The sequence below is a fragment of the Salvelinus namaycush genome, unplaced genomic scaffold (assembly GCF_016432855.1).
Source record: "Salvelinus namaycush isolate Seneca unplaced genomic scaffold, SaNama_1.0 Scaffold485, whole genome shotgun sequence".
NCBI classification, from domain to species: Eukaryota; Metazoa; Chordata; class Actinopteri; order Salmoniformes; family Salmonidae; genus Salvelinus; species Salvelinus namaycush.
This window is the reverse complement of record NW_024061181.1, coordinates 112,793-132,093: the sequence shown is the minus strand read 5'-3', so window position 1 is coordinate 132,093 and position 19,301 is coordinate 112,793. Positions and strand designations below refer to the sequence as shown.

The following is a 19,301-nucleotide window of genomic DNA, read 5'->3' as shown; positions in this document are numbered from 1 at the left end:
GCCAAGTGACTTGGTGTATAGCGAGAATAGGAGAGGGACTAGAACAGAGCCCTGGGGGACACCAGTGGTGAGAGCACGTGGTGCGGAGACAGATTCTCGCCACGCCACCTGGTAGGAGCGACCTGTCAGGTAGGACGCAATCCAAGCGTGGACCGCGCCGGAGATGCCCAACTCGGAGAGGGTGGAGAGGAGGATCTGATGGTTCACTGTATCAAAGGCAGCCGATAGGTCTAGAAGGATGAGAGCAGAGGAGAGAGAGTTAGCTTTAGCAGTGCGGAGCGCCTCCGTGACACAGAGAAGAGCAGTCTCAGTTGAATGACTAGTCTTGAAACCTGACTGATTTGGATCAAGAAGGTCATTCTGAGAGAGATAGCAGGAGAGCTGGCCAAGGACGGCACGTTCAAGAGTTTTGGAGAGAAAAGAAAGAAGGGATACTGGTCTGTAGTTGTTGACATCGGAGGGATCGAGTGTAGGTTTTTTCAGCAGGGGTGCAACTCTCGCTAGTAATAATCTCTTACCTAGCTTGATGACTGTGGGCATTATTGCTTACTTCTTGTTGTTCTAAATAGAGATGACTAGAAGGGTCATGGGTCATATTGGATTGTGTAGAAAGGCAGGAAGTGAGCTTTAGATCCAAACAATCTGGAGCAGGAACCCCAGACCCCCCGCCAGGTTATGCCCCCCCCCACTTCTAAAACCAAAGTTGCACCCCTGTCTTAATTGTTACCCAGAAATGATTTGATATTGAGATAAAAACGGCTACATTGGACCCTTAAACACAATCTCTTTCTCTGAGAAATTGTATTGGTGTAAAATAATTTAATTTTCAATATTTCTTTGAGCACGCAATATAGCTCAGTATTTGTATTATTTATTTGATACAGTATTTTTTGATCATCTTTATCAAGGGTGCCAATAATTATGGACGTGGCTGTATATTAATCGTTTGACACTTTTGTACTATTGTATGGGGGACTTTTATTTTGAAATTCCCCCAAAATTCCGTGACCCGGATTTGACCTGTTAGTGCTACTGGCAAGAACACGTAACGTTAGCTAGCTAACAAAGCTCGAAATGCAACATCTCAAGGAAAAAGGTAACTAGTAGCTAGCTAGTAGTTTGCTATCGTTGCAGTGTGGTAGCGTCTGCAGAGAAATGTTCCTAAGATTGTTCTCTCTTTGGCCTCTGTCTCATAGCTAACTAACTAGCTAGCTAAAGTGAGTTATTTAAGTTGCGATCAAGTGATAGCTAGGCTAGCGAGCTATATAAACTAGCCTATTATGAATTCGTCAGGAATACATTTATCTTGTCATTTGCCGTGGTAGCCTCACGTTATGTCAAGAACAGTATTTGTATTAGGGATCCCCATTAGCTCCTGTCAAGGCATCAGTTACTCTTCTTGGGGTCCAAACACACCAAAGCACCCACATTACATATAAAACAGTGAACTATGTTCGTATGTGAACTATGGGACTCCCAATTACGGCCGGGGGTGATACAGTCTGGAATTGAACCAGGGTCTGTAGTGACACCTCAAGTTCTGAGATGCAGTGCCTTAGAACGCTGCGCCACTCGGGAGCCATCTCCAGATCCTTCTCTTAATTGCCTATAACCACAAAAAATTATAATTGCCTATAATCGCGGTCAATCTACGTTGAAAGCAGCCGTTTCTATGGTGATTTAAAGGGAAAGGCTCATAAATACACAATGAAAACAGGAACAGATTGCCTTTGTGGAGGGTGGATATTGAAATTCAGTCTGTTAGCTTCATGGCTACCGACATGAGTGCTACGGGTCGGTATTAATTTAGGCAGGTTACCTTCACTTTTTTTGGGAACAGGGACTATGGTGGTCTGCTTGAAACATGTAGGTATTACAGAGTCGGTCAGGGAGAGGTTGAAAATGTCTGATGACACTTGCTAGTTGGTCCGCGCATACTCTGAGTACACGTCCTGGTAATGGCTGGCCCTGCGTCCTTGTGAATGTTGACCTGTTTAAAGGTCTTACTCGGCTACGAAGAGCGTGATCACACAGTCGTCCGGAACAGCTGGTGCTCTCATGCATGCTTCTGTGTTGCTTGCCTCGAAGCGAGCGTAAAAGGCATTTTGCCCATCTGGTAGGCACTGGGCAGCTCGCGCCTGGGTTTCCCTTTGTAGTCCGTAATAGTTTGCAAGCCTGCCAGATCCGATGAGCGTCAGAGCCAGTGTCAGCTTCATAACAAACACTGTGAGGCAGCTGTGAGTGGAAAAACAAGATCTGTGAGCCCTTTCCAAAAGCCATGGAATATGATTGACTGAAATGCATAATTTGAGACTTGCCAACATTCATGCAGACTCCTACATACACTGATAACAGTCTGCGCTCCAACATATAGACCTCAGGGATAATTAGCAACATGGTATCATTTGGAAATGACTAACTTTATTTCTGTACGCTCAGGTTGACTTCCCCAGGGAATGTCCCACAAACAATGTCTCCTTTTCTGAATGTGTGCCTGTAGGTCCCTTTCTTCCCACAGCGTCTCTGCGTCTTTTGGTTCCTCCACTGCGGCTGGTGTCTGCAGCTCTATGGCAGGTTGTTCAGCGGAGAGACATCGTGGACTACGGCTCGGTGGAGGAGTTTGTCATCACTGTGTTGGACATAGTCCCGGATCTGATGACTTACAGAGAGAAAGTCCAACTCATCATGGGCCTGAGAGCACAGGTGAGAGATGGGGCTGATGGGTGGAGATCATGGGCCTGAGAGCACAGGTGAGAGATGGGGCTGATGGGTGGAGAGGGTAAAGGAGAGACTCAGGAGAACCCCTTGTTTCAACACGGGGGGTGAGGTCACTTCATTAGATGCATGTAGTTGTCTGGTTATAATCTGGGTAAATCTATATGAAGTAATTAGCTTGAGAACTAGGCTATACCACATTGCATTGCTATAGAAATTGATATAGTCCCATGAAAAAGTATTCTCCCAATGGCACAGTTTTCATATTTTATGAAACATGATGCATCTACCGCCGTGCTTAAAATGTCTCCATGGGAACAAGTCTCAGCTGCAGTCAATACACCAGTATAATTTGATGGAATTCTTAAAAAAAAAAAATCTAACTTTTACTCCCATCAGCTGGTTCTGAAGTTGTTGCACTCAGAACACCTAGCTGACTCTGACACCATCCAGTCACACCTGAATAGAATGAAGACCTGCAGCATCACTCATAGGGACAACCAGGTGAGTGTCACTCAGAACACCTAGCTGACTCTGACACCATCCAGTCACACCTGAATAGAATGAAGACCTGCAGCATCACTCATAGGGACAACCAGGTGAGTGTCACTCAGAACACCTAGCTGACTCTGACACCATCCAGTCACACCTGAATAGAATGAAGACCTGCAGCATCACTCATAGGGACAACCAGGTGAGTGTCACTCAGAACACCTAGCTGACTCTGACACCATCCAGTCACACCTGAATAGAATGAAGACCTGCAGCATCACTCATAGGGACAACCAGGTGAGTGTCACTCAGAACACCTAGCTGACTCTGACACCATCCAGTCACACCTGAATAGAATGAAGACCTGCAGCATCACTCATAGGGACAACCAGGTGAGTGTCACTCAGAACACCTAGCTGACTCTGACACCATCCAGTCACACCTGAATAGAATGAAGACCTGCAGCATCACTCATAGGGACAACCAGGTGAGTGTCACTCAGAACACCTAGCTGACTCTGACACCATCCAGTCACACCTGAATAGAATGAAGACCTGCAGCATCACTCATAGGTACAACCAGGTGAGTGTCACTCAGAACACCTAGCTGACTCTGACACCATCCAGTCACACCTGAATAGAATGAAGACCTGCAGCATCACTCATAGGGACAACCAGGTGAGTGCCACTCAGTGACATTGTAACTCTGCTGGTATTATTTGTAGTGGTTGATACCAAACCATAGCGACAGAAACACGGCTCACTTTTGTATCTGTGTCATAATGGCTTCTGGGACAGCATGGCCAGCGCCATTGAGGGCTGTCTCCATTTTAAAGAAGTCCATTTTCTTCTTAGTGTAAAGCTAATATTGGTGATGTACCACCCCCTGCAGTGCTGGAGTCCTGAACCAAATCTAGAGTGTCATTCATTTATTGTGGCCACAAGATGACGGTCATATAACAGAAAGACATTTAAAAACAATAGCACTCTATATGAAAAAGAAGACTTCGCTCTGATCATTGGCTGATCGTTCCCAATCCATAGGAATCCCCACCCAGTTGACTACTTAAAAATGGTGGAAGCCCTTAATGTCATTATCCATGCTAAAATAGGTTATATCCATCCAGAGCCTTCATTTTTAACTCTATGGTTTTCAAACCATTACAGCTGTCTCACACCCCCCCCCCCCCCCCCCCCCCCCCCCCCGGGGAAAAAGGGTTTGCGATAACTAGTTATGTAACGGGGAAATAGGTGGGAAAACGCTGATCCCCGTTAGTAAGGTTCACGGGTAGTAAGGTAACGCTCCCTACACTTTCAATGCATTTTCCCACAAAAGTTGGACAAACGCTCACGACAAGATAAGAAAGGTACGTCAACGGCATTCACACAGCTTGCGATTGTGCCACGTGCTCTGGTTAACCAGGCAAGGTGTTATAGATGCTGGCTCTTTTGATTTATTCACTGTGCTATCCATACTTCCTGTTATTCACTCTGCTATCCATACTGTGCCACGTGCTCTGGTTAACCAGGCAAGGTGTTAAAGATGCTGGCTCTTTTCATTTATTCACTCTGCTATCCATACTGTGCCACGTGCTCTGGTTAACCAGGCAAGGTGTTAAAGATGCTGGCTCTTTTGATTTATTCACTCTGCTATCCATACTGTGCCACGTGCTCTGGTTAACCAGGCAAGGTGTTATAGATGCTGGCTCTTTTCATTTATTCACTCTGCTATCCATACTGTGCCACATGCTCTGGTTAACCAGGCAAGGTGTTATAGATGCTGGCTCTTTTCATTTATTCACTCTGCTATCCATACTGTGCCACATGCTCTGGTTAACCAGGCAAGGTGTTATAGATGCTGGCTCTTTTCATTTATTCACTGTGCTATCCATACTGTGCCACGTGCTCTGGTTAACCAGGCAAGGTGTTATAGATGCTGGCTCTTTTCATTTATTCACTGTGCTATCTGTACTTCCTGTTATTCACTCTGCTATCCATACTTCCTGTTATTCACTGTGCTATCCATACTTCCTGTTATTCACTCTGCTATCCATACTTCCTGTTATTCACTGTGCTATCCATACTTCCTGTTATTCACTCTGCTATCCATACTTCCTGTTATTCACTCTGCTATCCGTACTTCCTGTTATTCACTGTGCTATCCATACTTCCTGTTATTCACTCTGCTATCCATACTTCCTGTTATTCACTGTGCTATCCATACTTCCTGTTATTCACTCTGCTATCCATACATCCTGTTATTCACTGTGCTATCCGTACTTCCTGTAGATTTGTGATCCTGAGGTGGAGGCATCAGAATCCAACTTCCTGAAGCTGATTAAAACGCTGCTGGAAGACCCAGTTGAGAGAGAACGCTTCTTTCAGGTCAGTGACTAAGTAGCTGATTCTGTTGATGATGATGAGGAGGATAATAACTCCAAGGGGTTGAATGCTTTGACAAGGTAGTGTTAAATGCTTAGATTCAAAAAGCACTGTCCTATTCCCTACTTCCTGTCAGTCACTGTCCTATTCTCTACTTCCTGTCAGTCACTGTGCTATTCTCTACTTCCTGTCAGTCACTGTGCTATTCTCTACTTCCTGTCAGTCACTGTGCTATTCTCTGCTTCCTGTCAGTCACTGTGCTATTCTCTACTTCCTGTCAGTCACTGTCCTATTCTCTACTTCCTGTCAGTCACTGTCCTATTCTCTACTTCCTGTCAGTCACTGTCCTATTCTCTACTTCCTGTCAGTCACTGTGCTATTCTCTACTTCCTGTCAGTCACTGTGCTATTCTCTGCTTCCTGTCAGTCACTGTGCTATTCTCTGCTTCCTGTCAGTCACTGTGCTATTCTCTACTTCCTGTCAGTCACTGTGCTATTCTCTACTTCCTGTCAGTCACTGTGCTATTCTCTACTTCCTGTCAGTCACTGTCCTATTCTCTACTTCTTTGGTTGTTTCTCAGAACGTTTTTCCAGAGGAATTCGGCCCAAAGTATCACTCCGCACTGCAGACTCTGGTGTGGGAGTTCCTCTCCAGACTGGAGAATCTGCTTCCAACACCGACCCTTCAACAGGTACCACCATAACATCTTACTACCTTCATCAGCATCGGACTGAGGATAGCCTTCATACATCAGGGTTATACCAAACGGGGACTTTACACAAATGCAAAAATATTAATTAATTGGATGAATAGATGCATAAAAGGTATATTTTATTCTATACCATTGTGCGTTTTATACCATTCATGCATTTTGTCAGCGTCTTGGAAAAACACTGTTTCTTTTCAGATGTATTAATGTGGTATACTGCAGCAGCCACACTTTAAATAATGTACAACTTCATTTAGCCTTGTAGTTATTCTTTGGAACGTTTAAGCTAGAAATGCCATTCAAAACTTTAAAACGTGCAGACTGGTCTGGAATAGTGTGCTTAAATACACATTTTTGAAACCATTTATACTGTTAAAACTATTTAATGTTTTTTCCTCCAAAAAAAAAAAACTTTATCCACTTTAATGGAATTTCTTCAACATTCTAAAGCTTCCGTTGTTGAATACTCCCACGACTTCTAACATTCTATTCACTGTAAACATTGTCACTTTTGATGCAAATCAGCGACTTTGAACACTTTCCCAACAACTTAGACAAAAACCTAGAGCATACAACATCTTAAGGCTGTTTTATACTTGGCCTAACGACGTGTTTGTAGACAATTACAACTCGACAAGTATCGTTGGTCAAAACGACATTTCATTTTATACTCCGGTGGAACGTCTGTAGACCGGAGCTGCGACTGTCGGTTTCCATGTTCATGTTGCAGACAGAAAGCTGAACTTTGACCCTGTTTCAGCGTCCGTTGTCATGGTTACCAGAAACGAGAGCGCACACGTTCTAAAAAATCTTAAGTAGAATGCCCTGCTTTTATTTCGTCACATTATTTAGATCTTGTTGTAATTTATCTTCCTGTAATGATGAATACAAATTAGCTAAAGTTAAGACGTTGTCAGCTATGCTCTGGTCATTATTTTTAACTGGCTAGGCAGCTAGCTAACAAGCTAGAAACAAACCAAACATTGTTTATGAAGTTGCTTTTAGCGAGGTTATGATATTATAGAACTGGATCTGTTGTCATTGTCCAGCCATTCTCTTTTCCTCAGACTGCATCTTGGTTTCTCCCTGACCCCTCTGTCCTGGAGGAGTGTGGGCAGTCTGTGCGTCACCCTCAACCTTTGAGGACCCTTCTCCAGTACCACACCAACCTTTCTCCAGTCCCACATGTTGAGGCCAATGGTAGGAGAAGACTTTTTGAAAAATGAAGGAGTGATAATTTTAATGTTTTTTTTTTTGTACGGTTTTTGACATTCATGTTTTGATATTGCCTTTTCTTCTTCTCTTGTCCTCGGCTCTGTCATCTGGAGACAACCACATCCTGTCTCCATCTCCCCGAGAGTCATTCACTGACCAAGCTGACCCAGAGATCCAATCAGAACCCTTACAGACATTTATGACCATTCAAAGCCCTGCATCATATTACTTTGAGTCAGAAACACCTTCGCTGGATTACAGGGAGAGTCAACAAGGGATGAATTTAGACCGCACTGCAAATGTCGACATTCTGCCTTTGAATGAAGAGGTAGAGTGTGTAAACAAGGAAACTCTTGACAAAGAGAGTGAAATGGATCAAGTTTTTCTTCACCTTCGTGCTGACAGTGGGCCGAAAATCCAACCAGGAGCTCACCGCTTCGAAAAGGAAATGCAGGACATTTCTAATGTGTCTACGTCCTGTCGGCTCCTTAAGCCCACGGTGCTGCTGCACAGACTTGACATTACTGATATGCTGTCACCTGTGTCAGAGGTCTTTCCAACGCCGAGCAGAGAGAGGCTTCAGATTGACAATGTGGAAACCCAAGGACAGAGAGAAGGACGGGTCATATCACAAAAGAGCGAGAGGAATGTCGACGTAGAGCCCTCAGATAGCCAGCCTCAATATCCTCTGGTCCCTGGCCTATGCCATACTAAGAGGAGTGTCGACGTAGAGCCCTCAGATAGCCAGCCTCAATATCCTCTGGTCCCTGGCCCATGCCATACTAAGAGGAGTGTCGACGTAGAGCCCTCAGATAGCCAGCCTCAATATCCTCTGGTCCCTGGCCCATGCCATACTAAGAGGAGTGTCGACGTAGAGCCCTCAGATAGCCAACCTCAATATCCTCTGGTCCCTGGCCCATGCCATACTAAGAGGAGTGTCGACGTAGAGCCCTCAGATAGCCAGCCTCAATATCCTCTGGTCCCTGGCCCATGCCATACTAAGAGGAGTGTCGACGTAGAGCCCTCAGATAGCCAGCCTCAATATCCTCTGGTCCCTGGCCCATGCCATACTAAGAGGAATGTCGACGTAGAGCCCTCAGATAGCCAGCCTCAATATCCTCTGGTCCCTGGCCCATGCCATACTAAGGGGCAGCCTAAAAGAAGCATGCGTGTCAAAATATGCTCCTTGTGTGGGAAAACTTTCAGGGAAGCAAAGGATTTGACAGCACACATAACATCTCACACTGAGCAGAGGCCTTACCAGTACACCCTGTGTAGACGAGACGTTGAACACCATGAGGACTTACAGAAACATCGTCAGAATGTGTGTGAGGTGGCAATTCAACCAGAAGAGGATAACACGTCTGCGACATCTACGGAGGATTGCACAGAGATATCCCAGCCCCACGACACTTTACCCCAGAGAAGGCACATGAAAATCCAACATGGTAAACCAAGACAGTCTTCCAAAGTCACCAAATGCTCCCTGTGTGATAAGACCTTCAGTAAGGCATCACACATGGGGAAGCACATGAGATACACACATGGGAAGCTCCTGTGCCTCAACTGTGGGGATGTTTTTGAGAACTCCACTTTGAAGAAACATAAAAAAGTGTGTTTGAAGACAAAGAAACGTCTCTCTTGCTCTCTGTGCGGGGACACCTTTGATCTCTCTGAGCCAAACGAGCGTGAGGACGTGAACCCACAGCAACTTCCGAGGAAGGCTCTTCCAGAGGCCAGCGCTCTTTTAGCAGCAGTAGAAAATGCGACAGAGATACCTCAGCCCTCAAACACAACACCCCAAAACCCAACCACCTCCAATGCTCTGCCCTTTCAGCTAGCTAATCATTACAGAAAATGCCTTTTATGTAAAGAAGCTTTTGATAATGGAGAAGACCTGAGAAGACATCTGAGATTTCAACATGGTGTACTTCCTTACCTGTGCTTCAAATGTGGGGAGAGTTTCCAAAGCACATCTGATCGGGAGAAACACTCGGACGAGTGTTCCGGTCAAAACATTCCAGATTCCAGAAAGTGTCCCGGGTGCAGGACAAGGACTTCTCAATATAGGCAGCAGCAGGAAATGACAAGTCAGGAAGTGAACCTTAAAAGACACCAGACAGCCTGGCCACTACATACAGGGGAAAAGGAGATGGAGATCCCACAGTCCAGCAGCACAGACGTTGACTTCTCAAATGACTCTCAGCAACACCAGATAAACCAATCAGTCAATCAATCAAACTTATTGGTAAGGTGCTTTTTCGATCAGCGAACTGCTCTCGCAGTAAGTCGGTCTGGACCCCGAAGAGCCAACCAGTGTGATGAGAGGAACATTCAGACACAGCAAGACTTTAATGAGGAAGTCAATCCAAGCCAAACACTAAGGGAGGTTGACCCAGCAGGTGAAAGCACATCTCAGCCTTCAAGGGGGAACGGGATAGAGACTCCCCACAGTACTGAATCCCACAACCCAACAACCTGCCATGCTTCCCCCACTCTGCCCCCCGGTGTGAATTTAGATTCTAGAACATGTCACGTGTGCTCTAAGAGTTTTCGTAGGAAACAATCCCTGATTTTGCATCTGAGACGTCACGGTGAGGGGGCCATTAAGTGTCCCATATGTTCAAGGTGCTTTGGTCGCAACAGGGATTTAAAGTTTCACCTAGCCAACAAATCAGGTTGTGGGCCACTGCGCCGTAATCTTACCACCGTAATCGTTCCCACAAAAGACACGTCGGTCTTCACTTGCCCCGAATGTCTGCAACAGTTCACAAGCGAAAAGAAACTGAAATCCCACATGGTATGTCACACAGGAGATGGCTTCTCCTGTAGCTTTTGTGGCAAAATGTTTGCCGGACATAATCAATTAAAGTTTCATATTCGTTGTCATAGTTACAGGCCTTATCTGTGTGATACGTGTGGCAAGGATTTCCCATCTCAGAGTGCGTTGGAATCCCACGAGCGCGTGCACACAGACGAGCGGGCGTACTCTTGCACAGATTGCGGGAAAAGCTTTAAGCGGAAGGGAACCCTGACGCAACATCGACTGATTCATACGGGAGAGCGGCCGTTTGCCTGCACTCTTTGTCGAGTACGTTTTACCACCAATAAGCATCTGAAACTGCACATGATGTGTCACACGGGGGAGAGGCCTTTTAAATGTCCGGTTTGTGGGAAGGGCTTTAGACAGAAAGGCGATTTGAGGCAACATCAACCTTTGTGTTCCTAGTTGCCTTGGCGCTCAAGAGTTAAGATAAAAGAGTTCTTATGTTCTTATTGTGTCTGGCAGTATTCAGACGTAATGTACTTCCGTCTCACCCTGCGTTCATAACATCTGGTACATTTGTGAATAGCAGCAATCCGACTGAAAAATCCACTTGAACGCCTCTCCAACTGGTAATTACTTGTCGGGAAACTCGTCTGTCATCTCTGAGCTTCCGACTTCTGCCACATGCTGAACTCTGATGTCACATACAAAGGACATGACCTTTGATAACAGCATTTTTAGCAGTTAAATGCAACAACAAAACATTATTTATAAAAATAAAATAAAAAATCTATTCATGTTTTTTGAAAACAAGTTGTTAGTGAGCAGGTTGCTGTTTATGGTTGACACAGCTTTGCCATCAGCCAATCAGCGTTTTCTAAATTGGTTCAAAGCATGTGAATGTACTCAACTCGTTGCTCCCAGTTTCCCGTTTTGCCGTGAAGGCAGCATAAAGCCCGCGGGAAGTGCCGCAGGTGCATTCCAAGAAGGTTTGGAATGGAGACTTCAACTTACGATTTTGACGAGGTTATCAATTAGCCTATTAGACGAATGTCAATAGGGATGTTTCCAAATGCAATACATCTTATTCCGCCCGTCGCATAAATAAGACCTATTAAGTACGACAGGAATGGTTTAATTTCTTTGTCTTGCACAATTGTCCATGGCTGTCTTATTGCAACGATCCATAACTTTCTGAGAGGAGATCAATATTGTCGGGTATCTGATTCGAGGAATCACTGAAGACTGAAATGCTGATAAAATGCTGTTGGAACAGACCTCTCAGTGGGCAGATGTTCCGTTGGGTTCATTGTTTAGGAGTATGATGCATTGCCCAGTTGTAACAGACCTCTCAGTGGACAGATGTTCCACTGGGTTCATTGTTTAGGAGTATGATGCACTGCCCTGTTGTAACAGACCTCTCAGTGGGCAGATGTTCCATTGGGTTCATTGTTTAGGAGGATGATGCCCTGCCCTGTTGTAACAGACCTCTCAGTGGGCAGATGTTCCATTGGGTTCATTGTTTAGGAGTATGATGCACTGCCCTGTTGTAACAGATCTCTCAGTGGGCAGATGTTCTATTGGGTTCATTGTTTAGGAGGATGATGAGGCACTGCCCTGTTGGAACAGACCTCTCAGTGGGCAGATGTTCCATTGGGTTCATTGTTTAGGAGGAGGATGAGGCACTGCCCAGTTGTAACAGACCTCTCAGTGGGCAGATGTTCCATTGGGTTCATTGTTTAGGATGATGCCCTGCCCTGTTGTAACAGACCTCTCAGTGGGCAGATGTTCCACTGGGTTCATTGTTTAGGATGATGCACTGCCCTGTTGTAACAGATCTCTCAGTGGGCAGATGTTCCATTGGGTTCATTGTTTAGGAGGATGATGCCCTGCCCTGTTGTAACAGACCTCTCAGTGGGCAGATGTTCTATTGGGTTCATTGTTTAGGAGGATGATGATGCACTGCCCTGTTGTAACAGACCTCTCAGTGGGCAGATGTTCCACTGGGTTCATTGTTTAGGAGTATGATGCACTGCCCTGTTGTAACAGATCTCTGTGGGCAGATGTTCCACTGGGTTCATTGTTTAGGATGATGAGGCACTGCCCTGTTGTAACAGACCTCTCAGTGGGCAGATGTTCCACTGGGTTCATTGTTTAGGAGGATGATGATGCACTGCCCTGTTGTAACAGATCTCTCAGTGGGCAGATGTTCCATTGGGTTCATTGTTTAGGAGGATGATGATGCACTGCCCAGTTGTAACAGACCTCTCAGTGGGCAGATGTTCCACTTCTACTATTTCCACACAAAAAAACCCTGTTACTTTTAGTTCATTTTGAATTCTCCATATTGAATGAGTTAATATTGAATGAGTTAATTTTGAATTCTCCATATTGAATGAAATAATCTAATCTGTTGAAAAAGGTTTATTTTTTTTAATGACAAACTTCTTAGCTTTGTAAAACAGCTAATTGTATATATCCTTTACAAAACTGCAACTATATGTCTACAATAATTGTAATATAATAAACATAACAGCAACCCATGCATTATCCTCAATTTTGTCATCCTTCCATTTTGTATGTTACAATTGGTTCTACAATGGCCTGTAATGGCCTCTCCCCGATCTGTCTTAGTGAAAAGTTGTCGACAAGAGTTTCTGAATTTACATCCATTGCACAGAAATGATTATTCTGTGGGTATCCTTCTTAAGGTATTGGTTGTTACAGGTAACTGCCAAAATAATGGAAACACGCGAGTAAATGAGGGATACAAATTATATTGAAAGCAGGTGCTTCCACACAGGTGTGGTTCCTGAGTTAATTAAGCAATTAACATCCCATCATGCTTAGGGCCATGTACTGTATATAAATGCTGGGCAGGCAATTATTTTGGCTACCATGGCTATGCTCTCATAGGATGACAATGCTCCCATCCACTAGGCACGAGTGGTCACTGAATGGTTTGATGAGCATGAAAACGATGTAAACCACATGTCATGGCCGTCTCAGTCACCAGATCTCAACCCAATTGAACACTTATAGGAGATTCTGAAGCCCTTGAGACAGCGTTTTCCCACCACCACCATCAACAAAATAACAAATGATGGAATTTCTCATGGAATAAGGGTGTCACATCCCTCCAATAGAGTACCAGACACTTGTAGAATCTATGCCAAGGTGCATTGAAATTGTTCTGGCTCGTGGTGACCCAACACCCTAATAAGACACTATGTTGGTGTTTCCTTTATTCTGGCAGTTACGTATGTCACGTAGAGAGACAAGGGCTGAAATAACACGATAAAGCAAAAATGATTGAAAGCCACAATCATTTCTATCTTAATAATCAAATAATTGTCTGGGTAACAAAAAGTACCTTACTGTGATTGTTTTCAATTAAAATGGTCAAAAATAAACACATTGCTTCTCAGCAGAGAGCAATTTCTCAATCTATAATTTTGCTACGACTGTCTGGGAGTGGGCTTAGTGGGGAGGTGAAAACGGAAAACTAGCTGTTATTGGCAGCGAAGTTTGGAACTCTCTTTCTTATTGGTCTATTAACTAATTTACCTTCCGGTGATGTCACCAGGCAGGGTATTTGGTATTTTATTAGGATCCCTATGAAACATGACATAATACAGACCATCAATAGACAAGAACAGCTCTTCAGGTCCTGAACCTCTCTGGTCAGGTCCTGAACCTCTCTGGTCAGGTCCTGAACCTCTCTGGTCAGGTCCTGAACCTCTCTGGTCAGGTCCTGAACCTCTCTGGTCAAGTCTTGAACCTCTCTGGTCAAGTCTTGAACCTCTCTGGTCAAGTCTTGAACCTCTCTGGTCAAGTCTTGAACCTCTCTGGTCAGGTCCTGAACCTATCTGGTCAGGTCTCGAACCTCTCTGGTCAGGTCTCGAACCTCTCTGGTCAGGTCCTGAACCTCTCTGGTCAGGTCGTGAACCTCTCTGGTCAGGTCCTGAACCTCTCTGGTCAGGTCCTGAACCTCTCTGGTCAGGTCTTGAACCTCTCTGGTCAGGTCTTGAACCTCTCTGGTCAGGTCTTGAACATGTAGACTAGTCTACCCGCACAGCCTACCCGCACTGTATCTGTGAGTTGTTGGCTGGAGCGCACGTACCAAGACCAGAGTAGTTACATTTGCTATTTAGCGCAACAGTTTGTGACTAAACTATCGGTAGAGTTGATAATACGATGGAAACACGCTGAACATTACATTTTTATTCAGTACATGAAAACTTAATCGAAAAAATAAATTTTTTGTGTTCACTATATCATCACGCACTATAATTTCAAATCCAAAGTACTGGAGTACAGAGCCAAAAAAAACTAAACTAAAATGTGTCACTGTCCAAATACTTTTTGAGCCTCACTGTATATCAGCAGACACAGTGAGTATGTCAAAGTTACTGGACAGTGACCAACTACAAGACAATTGGGGGGTAAAAAAAACATTTGTTAAGGAGGACTGATTGTATCGACCTCTAACCTTTAACCCACACGGCTCCCAAGTTTTCACCTTCATTGTAAAAACCTAGTTATTTTGTTTCTTTGACAGTTATTTTCTGATTATTAGTATTTATTTCATTTGATTAGTGATTCATTTTAAATGTTAAAAATAAAATCTGTCCCTTGTGTTAAGGTCAACTGAACTCTTGTCTTAATATGGTTAAACTATTCCTTTAAAAAATATATCAAAAAGAAAAACATTGAACATCTATGTAATAGTCAAATCATAGTGTAAAAACAGGTGAGCTGGTTCTACTCTTTATGGGCATTTTGTGGTGGAAAACTGAACGGGTCAAGAATAACACTTCAACTCTGTTACCCATAGATAGACAGGCTAGACATGCTTTAACAATTACATTTGGGTTTTTTTTGGGGGGGGGGGGGCTTGCATACAATTGCCCCTCCATTTCCCGTCACGGCGGGATTTATGGCTGATTTAAGATGACATCAACCCTGTTACTTTATTTGGCACTTAATTTTTTAAATTTTAAAATTATTTAACCTCTTGAGATGGGAAAATAGGTTTTATTAAGTTGAACATTTGCTCTTTATGACAACGAATTAGTGGAACGATCCATTGGAGTTTATTTCAGAAATGTTTCACGACCTCCGTGACACAAGATGGCGACACGGACCTAAAAAACCTTTCACATTCCACATAGATGGGCTATCGAAGAAGAAGCAATGCAGAGTCCGGAACGGGACAGCTAAGGTAGCTTGTATTTACAGGTATACATTCATTTTCCTCTATACCTACCGACTGCATACATTATAAAGTCAGGTTATTGTATTGTTCCCAAAACAGATCGTTCTAACATGGTGTTGAGTCGTCTTCTATCCGCTCTGCTCAACAAAGCGCAAGTGGTGGAAAAACTGGCCGAGTTGCGACCTATACGACGGGCCGCACAGCTCACCGCTTATGCCTTGATGAAGGCAAAAATTGCCAGAAAAGATGTGACAACCAAACTGCTGAAGTTCAAAACAGTTCGCCAGATACGACATGAGGCGTCGGGACTGCCTAAAAACGCCGGGGAGATGGGGAGAAAAGCCGGAAGACTCCGGGATTCTATAGTAAAGGATGTGAAAGACGGGATAAGGGACACTTCGAGACAAGTTAAAGACAAGGACAAATGATGCTGTGTTCAACAACAAACCAAATAGTATATTTTAAGGGCCTAATTAAAGGCTATCATTAATGGTCTTCTTTAGCTCTCAAAAAACGCTATTCTGACGAGTATTCAAAATAAAAGCCGCATTTCGAAACACTGCAATGTGTAGAATTCATTCAAAAATATTACATTTGAATCAATGTCCATTTTTATTGTGATTTATAAACAAATGCAAGGAGTACTTTATGGAAACAATTACTAACATGCTTCAAAAACCATTTAAGACCACTATCGAAAAACACAATGTTCAGTTTGGTATATTCACATCTTTGGGCTGTAGAGAAAAAACTATTCTATGTGCTGAGAAAAAGTGGGGTTGGGAATACTCTAGAATCTATATAATGTGATTACTGTATAGGGTCTGTAGAATCTATATAATGTGATTACTGTATAGGGTCTGTAGAATCTATATAATGTGATTACTGTATAGGGTCTGTAGAATCTATATGATGTGATTACTGTATAGGGTCTGTAGAATCTATATGATGTGATTACTGTATAGGGTCTGTAGAATCTATATAATGTGATTACTGTATAGGGTCTCTAGAATCTATATAATGTGATTACTGTATAGGGTCTGTAGAATCTATATAATGTGATTACTGTATAGGGTCTGTAGAATCTATATAATGTGATTACTGTATAGGGTCTGTAGAATCTATATAATGTGATTACTGTATAGGGTCTGTAGAATCTATATAATGTGATTACTGTATAGGGTCTGTAGAATCTATATAATGTGATTACTGTATAGGGTCTGTAGAATCTATATGATGTGATTACTGTATAGGGTCTGTAGAATCTATATGATGTGATTACTGTATAGGGTCTGTAGAATCTATATAATGTGATTACTGTATAGGGTCTGTAGAATCTATATAATGTGATTACTGTATAGGGTCTGTAGAATCTATATAATGTGATTACTGTATAGGGTCTGTAGAATCTATGATGTGATTACTGTATAGGGTCTGTAGAATCTATATAATGTGATTACTGTATAGGGTCTGTAGAATCTATATGATGTGATTACTGTATAGGGTCTGTAGAATCTATATAATGTGATTACTGTATAGGGTCTCTAGAATCTATATAATGTGATTACTGTATAGGGTCTGTAGAATCTATATAATGTGATTACTGTATAGGGTCTGTAGAATCTATATAATGTGATTACTGTATAGGGTCTGTAGAATCTATATAATGTGATTACTGTATAGGGTCTCTAGAATCTATATGATGTGATTACTGTATAGGGTCTGTAGAATCTATATGATGTGATTACTGTATAGGGTCTGTAGAATCTATATAATGTGATTACTGTATAGGGTCTCTAGAATCTATATAATGTGATTACTGTATAGGGTCTCTAGAATCTATATAATGTGATTACTGTATAGGGTCTGTAGAATCTATATAATGTGATTACTGTATAGGGTCTGTAGAATCTATATAATGTGATTACTGTATAGGGTCTCTAGAATCTATATAATGTGATTACTGTATAGGGTCTGTAGAATCTATATAATGTGATTACTGTATAGGGTCTGTAGAATCTATATAATGTGATTACTGTATAGGGTCTGTAGAATCTATATAATGTGATTACTGTATAGGGTCTGTAGAATCTATATAATGTGATTACTGTATAGGGTCTGTAGAATCTATATAATGTGATTACTGTATAGGGTCTGTAGAATCTATATGATGTGATTACTGTATAGGGTCTGTAGAATCTATATGATGTGATTACTGTATAGGGTCTGTAGAATCTATATAATGTGATTACTGTATAGGGTCTGTAGAATCTATATAATGTGATTACTGTATAGGGTCTGTAGAATCTATATAATGTGATTACTGTATAGGGTCTGTAGAATCTATGATGTGATTACTGTATAGGGTCTGTAGAATCTATATAATGTGATTACTGTATAGGGTCTGTAGAATCTATATGATGTGATTACTGTATAGGGTCTGTAGAATCTATATAATGTGATTACTGTATAGGGTCTGTAGAATCTATATAATGTGATTACTGTATAGGGTCTGTAGAATCTATATAATGTGATTACTGTATAGGGTCTGTAGAATCTATGATGTGATTACTGTATAGGGTCTGTAGAATCTATATAATGTGATTACTGTATAGGGTCTGTAGAATCTATATAATGTGATTACTGTATAGGGTCTGTAGAATCTATATAATGTGATTACTGTATAGGGTCTCTAGAATCTATATAATGTGATTACTGTATAGGGTCTGTAGAATCTATATGATGTGATTACTGTATAGGGTCTGTAGAATCTATATAATGTGATTACTGTATAGGGTCTGTAGAATCTATATGATGTGATTACTGTATAGGGTCTGTAGAATCTATATAATGTGATTACTGTATAGGGTCTGTAGAATCTATATGATGTGATTACTGTATAGGGTCTGTAGAATCTATATAATGTGATTACTGTATAGGGTCTCTAGAATCTATATAATGTGATTACTGTATAGGGTCTGTAGAATCTATATAATGTGATTACTGTATAGGGTCTCTAGAATCTATATAATGTGATTACTGTATAGGGTCTGTAGAATCTATATGATGTGATTACTGTATAGGGTCTGTAGAATCTATATAATGTGATTACTGTATAGGGTCTGTAGAATCTATATGATGTGATTACTGTATAGGGTCTGTAGAATCTATATAATGTGATTACTGTATAGGGTCTGTAGAATCTATATAATGTGATTACTGTATAGGGTCTGTAGAATCTATATGATGTGATTACTGTATAGGGTCTGTAGAATCTATATAATGTGATTACTGTATAGGGTCTGTAGAATCTATATGATGTGATTACTGTATAGGGTCTGTAGAATCTATATGATGTGATTACTGTATAGGGTCTGTAGAATCTATATAATGTGATTACTGTATAGGGTCTGTAGAATCTATATGATGTGATTACTGTATAGGGTCTGTAGAATCTATATAATGTGATTACTGTATAGGGTCTGTAGAATCTATATAATGTGATTACTGTATAGGGTCTGTAGAATCTATGATGTGATTACTGTATAGGGTCTGTAGAATCTATAGTGTGTTATTTCTTATGGGACTGTGGTCTAAATACCCAGCAGCACTTTCTACCCAACCCACTGGAATACATTGTAGGCCTATAAAATTAGAAATTGGTTTAGAGAGAGAGAAAAAAACTATTCTGTGTGTGGAAGTAAAGCTGGGTTGGGATTACTGTATGGGGTCTGTATAGGTTATTGTATAAATTACTGTATAGGGTCTGTATAGATTACTGTATAGATTACTGTATAGGGTCTG

At 42.1% G+C, this 19,301-nt stretch overlaps 1 protein-coding gene and 1 long non-coding RNA gene across 3 annotated transcripts; both read left to right on the top strand.

Annotated features, from left to right (window-relative positions):
• Nucleotides 1-1,021: 1,021 nt before the first annotated feature.
• On the top strand, nt 1,022-12,824 carry LOC120041603 (zinc finger protein 585B-like). 2 transcript variants are annotated; one of them, XM_038986469.1, is made up of 7 exons: nt 1,022-1,096; nt 2,501-2,703; nt 3,115-3,884; nt 5,496-5,591; nt 6,169-6,279; nt 7,365-7,497; nt 7,626-12,824. In XM_038986469.1, exons 3-7 carry the CDS (start codon nt 3,849-3,851, stop codon nt 10,739-10,741), a joined length of 3,492 nt encoding a protein of 1,163 aa, XP_038842397.1. In that variant the 5' UTR covers nt 1,022-1,096; nt 2,501-2,703; nt 3,115-3,848; the 3' UTR covers nt 10,742-12,824. The 2 variants fall into 2 exon arrangements, with proteins under 2 accessions (XP_038842397.1, XP_038842398.1); XM_038986470.1 differs by lacking the exons at nt 5,496-5,591; nt 6,169-6,279; nt 7,365-7,497; nt 7,626-12,824 and having other exon boundaries at nt 3,115-3,830.
• A 2,626-nt stretch (nt 12,825-15,450) lies between these two features.
• Nucleotides 15,451-16,058, top strand: LOC120041607. The gene is made up of 2 exons (XR_005475903.1): nt 15,451-15,503; nt 15,597-16,058. It is a non-coding gene; the product is annotated as an uncharacterized LOC120041607 (long non-coding RNA).
• Nucleotides 16,059-19,301: the final 3,243 nt, after the last annotated feature.